At 46.3% G+C, this 7131-nt stretch overlaps 1 protein-coding gene across 1 annotated transcript in view; it reads right to left on the reverse strand.

Annotated features, from left to right (window-relative positions):
• The window catches only part of LOC121921934 (zinc finger protein RFP-like), an 86839-nt gene extending 80045 nt beyond the window's left edge, over positions 1–6794 (reverse strand). The window contains exon 1 of the mRNA XM_042450685.1: positions 6599–6794. Within this exon, the coding sequence (XP_042306619.1) occupies positions 6599–6673 (75 nt within the window). The 5' untranslated portion in view covers positions 6674–6794. The remainder of the gene's footprint in view (positions 1–6598) is intronic.
• Between the last annotated feature and the right edge of the window lie 337 nt (positions 6795–7131).

Below are 7131 nucleotides of genomic sequence, written 5' to 3' on the forward strand. Positions count from 1 at the left end.
TCGTTGTTCTACATTTCTCGCCCTGTTGAAATTCACTGTGGCCTGTACGACAGCCCAAAATAAAGCTGCTTCGAGTCACCAGTGGAGGTCTGGTGTTTCAGTGATGCATGATCCTAAAAAGTCCAGAAGCCCCACCAAAAGCCACACTCCAGTCTGGCGCAGGCTTTGGTATGACTTTGCCTTAGGACGCATGCCATCTTTGAACCCCATCCTCCACTGTGTGACTCGATAGCCAGCTTTATTTTTGGCTTTTCTGTTGAACCCTCGTTGTTTTGGCCCAGCTTTCTAATCTCTAAGGTCATTCTGAATCTGATCCTTGTCCTCTAGAAATCCAGTGTGGATTGCACATGGGCCAAAGTTCGGACTTTTTATATAGCACTTACTTTAATTTTTGTTGTTCTGGTGTTTCAAATTCATGGACTAATGCTTAATCTTGAGTAGATTCTACACACTTTGTAAAGAAAGTGGTCAGTCTAAACACTTGGTTCACCTCTCTTTAGAAGCGTACTCTTTTTTCTCTCGTCTCATTTAGCAAGCAAATGGTGTGTTTTTTTTAAAAGCTTACAACAATGCCTTACCTTGTACTCTTGGGAAAGCCTCTTCCACAGGAACTACTTCATGGTTTTTGTGCTCCTTGGATCTGTCACCACACCACACAGATCGGGGTTTTCATCGTCCTTACAGAAGAGCTTGAGGGGCTCCTTTTGTTTCTCGCGTTTACAGAGAACGCAGTTGCCTTCATCTCCCTCGGCTCCCTGACCTTTGAGTTTCTTGGTGATTCTACCAAGTTTGACAGCTGCTGATTGGCCGGGAGCTGCGTGCTGAATTTTTTCTCTACACTGAGGGCAGGAGGCCTCTGCCTCTGCTTCTCCTCCCAACACCGCCTCAGGCAGCTGGCAGAAATTTTGCCCGCATTCCAAAGTCACTGGATCCTTGAAATAGTCCAGGCCATGCTGGGACAAAGTGGCTTCCTCCAGAGATCCTGGATAGGGATCCCACTACCACCATCCATCATGACTGTCTCACTTGGAAAACAAGAGAGCAACAGCCATTATTTGATTTTGGAACTCCCAGAAACTGAGAATTCTCTTTCTTGCAACTGACCTGTGATTCCTATGCTACAGGAACTATCAGCATTTGAAAAAGCTGGAATCTTCTGATTCCCAATTCAAATCACTCAATTTCAAATGGGACAAAGTTCTCCTAGCTGGTGTTCCAGATGCCAATTACCAGTGGTCTATTAGTATCTGATCTTTCTACCAATATGGGGACTCAAGGCAGCCACAGAGAGATTACCAGGTACATCTGCACTGCAGAAATAATGTGTTGCACCACTTTAGCTGCCATGGCTCCATCCTAAGATCCGGATTGTAGTTTTGTGAGGCACCAGCACTTTTTAGTAGCGAGTGTAGCTGCCTTGTAAAGCTACAGATCCCTGGATTTCATTAGGATGCCGCGAGCCGCACTATGCCAAACTGCATTATTCTACATGTAGATGCACCCTAAAAGAAAAATCAGCTAAAATTTGAAAAACTGCCTACATGCTGCACAAAATACACTAGCTGACAGAGAAAACAGCATTAATTTTAAACAGTTTTTAAAGGCATAACAAAAATTGTTATGGTCTGGATGCTAAATTTTGTATGTACAGGGTGATTCAAAAAGATGGTGCAAATCCACATAAGAAACAGCTTTAATTTTTGCACTGTTCTTTTTCAGTCACCCTGTATATTTTAATCAGATAGTGCTAGTGTTGCACTAGCACTATCTTATTAAAAGTCAAAAAGTAAGGGTTTAAATCTGATAAGTAAACGACAGAGTGGAGGAAAGAAACGCATGGACTGAAGCACTGCTAGCCGGTGTGGAAGGGTGAACAAAAAGATATCAAGAATGTGAACCAGACTCATCCGAGTTGGAAATGTACCTTGGAGAAATTACAATGAAATTTCTACCAAATAAGGAAGCCTAGCGCAAAGTGACAGGATTCCTAAGTTACGAGTAGTACATGGTTCTCAAACCGAAAACAAGGCGCACTACAGTAACTGACCCATAGATAAATAATGAAATAAATTAAATAAAAACTAGTGAGAGCATAAAAGTAGGTCTCTCAAAGACAGAAGCAATCAGTTAGCAACTGTTTCCACCCGTTGCTCCTATGGTTGTTCCTCAGGGGTGCTCTACAAATGCCATTCCTCAGCTGAATACCTGTTGGGCCCAGAGCTTTTGGCTTTAGTAAAAGGATGGTTCAGGCTTGCATTTTGTATGATAGGCCTTGTTTACCTAGTTAGAGAATGGCTTAAGGAAGATATTCCATCACCTTTAGCACCTGATAAACAATTTGGTATATTGGCACGGGAAACGTTTTCCCTTCGCTTAGCCCAAATCCTTTAGGGGGATGTATGTTATGTTTTCCCAGAAGCTTCTTTAGAAAAAAAAGTATATAAGATAATGTCAAAACCAATGGCTTTTATTTCTCAGCGACTTGCAGATCTGCATAGTCATGTGTATGTATGCTTAGTTTCTTTGCTTCTTACATGCCTATTGTTTGAAGCTAGAGTGGTTGCCTGCCTTGCCTTTCTTTCTTTTACTTGTTTAAATGAAAACAGCCTTTCTCAAGAATTTTGTCGTCTCATACTCCAAATTAGCACTGTCTGTATAGGGTGCCATAGGCAGGACCTCCAAACCGGGCCAATGTAGGACATTTTCAAATGTAGGACACTTTTTTTAATGGAAGACACGCAAAAAAATTTGATGGTTTTTAAAAAAGTTAATATAAATGCATGTTTCTTAGGCATGATCAAAATGGAGGACATTTTGGCATATTCCAGACAGATGGCAGAAATGTACTTCCCTTTCTGGCCAAACCACCTCCCTCCATTCCAAAACACCACAAACAGCATTTGGGCATTTCACTGGCTTTATTAACATGGCCCTTGCATATTTCAGAGGCTTATTCCATGACCAAACTCTTTGGGTTTCACACTGAACATGGGTTCACATGGCTATGCATATTGAATATTTGACATGGTTAAAGGTGGTTTAACAAGAAAGTGGATTTGCCCTCGGTTTCAGGTGTCTTGCACAAACTATACTTCTCAGAAGTGTGTACTGGTCAAGGGCGGAGTTTGGTTTTTCTTTACTGCGCATGAGTTTGTAAAAATCAAAGCAATTACATGGCCAGCCTCAGAGCTGGCTGATATCAATATCACCATCACCCTCATCATCAAAGCAGACTTTTAGCATTAAAAGCACCAAAAAACACAAAGAAATGCACTTTGGAAAGTCACACTGTCATCCCTTCAGGAAGAGTGCATGCTCAGAAACTGACTGATATGCTATCATCATCATCACCACACCACCACTATCATTGTTAAAACAAAAGCAGACTGTACAAATGGAATGAAACATACTATCCTATACTACTATACTCTCTTCTTTCCCCCCTTTCTTCATCTCCTCTGCTTCTCTTCTTCTTCTTCCTCCTCTCCTCTTCCTACTCTTTCTCCCTCTTCTTCCTGCTACTCTTCCTCCCTCTTCCTCCTCCGCTACTCTTCTTCTTCCTCCTTCCACCTTTGCTATCTCCTCCTCCTCCTCCTGCTACCTCTTACTCCTCCTCCTTGCTACTCTTCTTCTCCTTCCTCCTCCTCCTCCCTCCTCCTCCTCCCTCGGGCCTGGGCCGGCCCACGTGGGGACCAGCGGCGGAGCTCCCTCCTCTTAGGCTGGCTGGCCAATGGGGGCAGACTGGAGCCAAAACGCCCGCCCCCTGCCGCAGCCTTGTCCAGCCAGCCCCAGGAGGAGAAAACTCCTCTTATTTAGCCCTTTGTGCAGCCCTGCAAGCGTGTGTGCAGGGCTACAGGAGGTTGCGGCAGGCAGCAAGGCCGCAGGGTGGGTGGCGGCTCAGCGCGTGGCGCGCACTGTGCACACTGCGCTGCTGCATACAGCACAGCACAGTGGCTGCAGGAGCGGCCATGTGCAACAGCCCAGCGCAGTCGCCAGCCGCCAGTGGCGGCAACAGTGGGACCGGGGAATCCCGGTCCAGGAAAGAGACTGGGACGGGGCGCCCCCACCTGGTAGAAGAAAAGTGGGATTGTCCCGCTGGGGGGCGCGGGACATGGCAACCCTATGTACGTACTCAAACCAGCGGGCTTGGGCTGCACAATGCCTACCATACAAATTTCTTAATATGCTGTTAACAGACGCGGCAAGGAGAAAAAGGATCCTCTTTCTTTGGTAGTATCCTCTTGGGTAGACTTCTGATGATCCCTATGAATTTCATGGGTTTCCTTAACAATATCAGGGGTTGTTTTGCCAGTTCTTCCTCTGAAATATAACCTACCGCATCTGGTATTTGTTAACGGTCTAATATCCCGTACTAACAGGACTGACCCTGCTAACTTCCAAGATCAGATAGGATTTGGTGCCTTTAGGGTGTTTAGATGTATTCCTAGGCTCGGCTTGCATTCCCGTGGTGGGCGACTTCCGCCCTGGGGGCGTGCCCGGTCCGTCCCCCCCCGGTGGCTGCCCACTCTGACTCCCCGGGCTGCTGCCGCCTTCTATAGAGTGCTGCCTGGCCGCAACAGCAACAGACGTGAACCCAGGGGGCGGGTCTGTTGCACTGCCGCCTCTATGCCAGCCCTCTGCTTCCTATTTGGGAACTCCATGCAGGGAGGCATTAACTCCGGCGAGCTGCTGCTTCCCTTTTCTCTTTCCCCTCCTCCTTCTTATTATTTCCGTTTTTTTTTTTCTTCTCCTCTCCCTTTTTCTTCCTTCTCCCCCCTCCTCATCTTCTTTTTCTTTTCTTACTCTCTAGCCCCTCCCTCTTTTCTCAGGTCCAGGGCTTCTCAAGGGCTTTGCACCCATTCACCCCCGCCCCCCCCAATCACCGACAACACAAGGTGCACGAAAATCTAACAGTTGGCAGCCCACCCCCCACCACCCCTGGGCACACAACCCACCCAACACCCGAGGGCCGGCCCAAGGGGCTCTTGGTCTTGCTGCGCCGCTGGGGGGGAAGCGAGGAGGCAAGGGCGCCGGATCTTCAAGCGCCGCTTGGATGGGAAATGTGTTTCAAGGCCAAGGTGCTGTGGTCTGCAAATGCTCGCCTGCTGAAGTGGGAAATGTAGTTTCATGGCACAAGGGGCTGCCTGTGATCTTGCAAATGCTTGCCGCTTGGGATGGGAAATGTAGTTTGCACTGCACAGGGTTGCCTGTGATTTGCAATGCTCTGCCTGCTGGGTCGGGAAATGTAGTTTCAATGGCCACAAGGGGCTGCCTGTGCTTGCACAATTCTATGCTGCTTGGGTGGGACTGTAGTTGCAATGGCACAAGGTCTGCTGTGATCTTGCAAATGCTATGCCTGCTTGGAAGTGGGATGTGTTTTCAAGGCACAAGGGCCTGTGTCTTGCACTGCTATCTGCTTGGAATGGGAACTGTGTTTCAAGGCACACGGTCTGCCTGTGTCTTAATCTATGCCTGCCTTGGGAGTGGGATGTTTTGTAGACTGGGGGGGGGGGTTTGGCCAGAAAGAGAAGTCTACATTTCAGCCTCTGTCTAGGCATATGCCAAAAGTCTCCATTTGGATGCCTAGAAACATGCATTTCTCTTAACATTTTTAAAAGTATCAATTTTCAAAAAACATGTCCTACATTTGAAAATGTGGCCCTACATTTGTCCTACATTTGTCCCAGTTTGGAGGTCCTGCCTTATGGCAACCCTAATTCTAGGTTATGTTGCAGTCTAGCTTTTCCAAGCTCTTGAGCAAGGCTTAGTTGTAAAACTTGGAAGATCTATTCTAAAATTACTAAAAAAAACACATCATATTTCTAGAGCAATGGTCCCATGCTGTGCCCTTTTAAGAGATTTTGGACTTCATCTCCAGAAGCCTCAGCCATATTGGCCAATAGTCTGGGGTCCTGGGAGCTGGAGTCCAAAAAAAATCCCTTAAAGAGCACACTTTGGGGGATTCTGGGAGCTATAGACTGACAGGGAAATTGAAAAGAACCCTGCTCTCCAGAGCCATCCAAAACACACTGTAGAAATACAGATTTGAGACTATTTTTGGTGGGTTTTTCAGGCTATGTGGCCATGTTCTATAAGAGTTTATTCCTGATGTTTCGCCAGCATCTGTGGCTAGTATCCCTTGAACTGCCCTGGCTCAGTGCTAGGGAATTCTGGGAACTGTCGTTTTCTGAGGCCTGATTCATACTACCTTTACCAGATTGCAATTCGGCTCGAACCGGTTCAAATCAATTTGCTGAAGGGATTTGGTGAGGGGGGGACCCTGCGCCAGATCCATTTAACCCACGTCTTTATGAGCCTGATTTTTCCCCCGCGTCTCTTTTCACCAAATCGATTCAACGCGATTTAAATTTGCCCTCGGGTTGCTGGAGCCAAATTGTTCTGAATCGATTTCATTCATGAATGCGAACCACAAGTGGGTTATTTTGATGCCAGAAAATGACACAGAAAACACGATCGGGGCAAATGTCATAAACCTCGATCCATCGATTCGAATTGCACGCCAATTTATCTGTAAGTGGGAATGGGGCCGGAATATGACCAGGGAAAGTCCTCAGCCAGGCTTTATTCCCCTCAGCTGACTATAAGCACCACCAAAAGCCCCAACCTGAAAGAGAGAACCAAGAGAAAGAGACCAAAAATTTAAAAACACCATGCGCCAACCGCTAAAAACCGTTAGGCAGGCAATGAACTCATGCACCGCCTCTGTTTATAGGGTCACATGCTCATTATGCAAAACTAAACAGAAGGAGGCGGGGCTACTGCTGCATCTTCGGCCAATCCGTGGCTTCGGGAACACCTAAAGGGCTCCATTGCTCCTCCTCCTTTTCATTGTGAGCTGAGTAGACTCAAAGAGTTCAGGATAATAATAAGGGCGCCCCTAGAGTTCAGGTGGCTTTTTGAAGCTTCCTCTTCTGGGGTGTCTCTCTCCATCCCTCTATAAAATGGCGGGTGGTTTTGTAAACTCAGTCCTATGAGTTTACAATGACTTACCTAAGTAATAATAATTTTATTTGTCGTACGTTTAATAAACACAAAACAAAAAGGGCTAAATTTAGTCATCTCGTTTGTCATGTCTGTTAAAGAGACTTTAAAATGTCTTATATTATAAAG

This window comes from Sceloporus undulatus, chromosome 2, assembly GCF_019175285.1.
Source record: "Sceloporus undulatus isolate JIND9_A2432 ecotype Alabama chromosome 2, SceUnd_v1.1, whole genome shotgun sequence".
NCBI classification, from domain to species: domain Eukaryota; kingdom Metazoa; phylum Chordata; class Lepidosauria; order Squamata; family Phrynosomatidae; genus Sceloporus; species Sceloporus undulatus.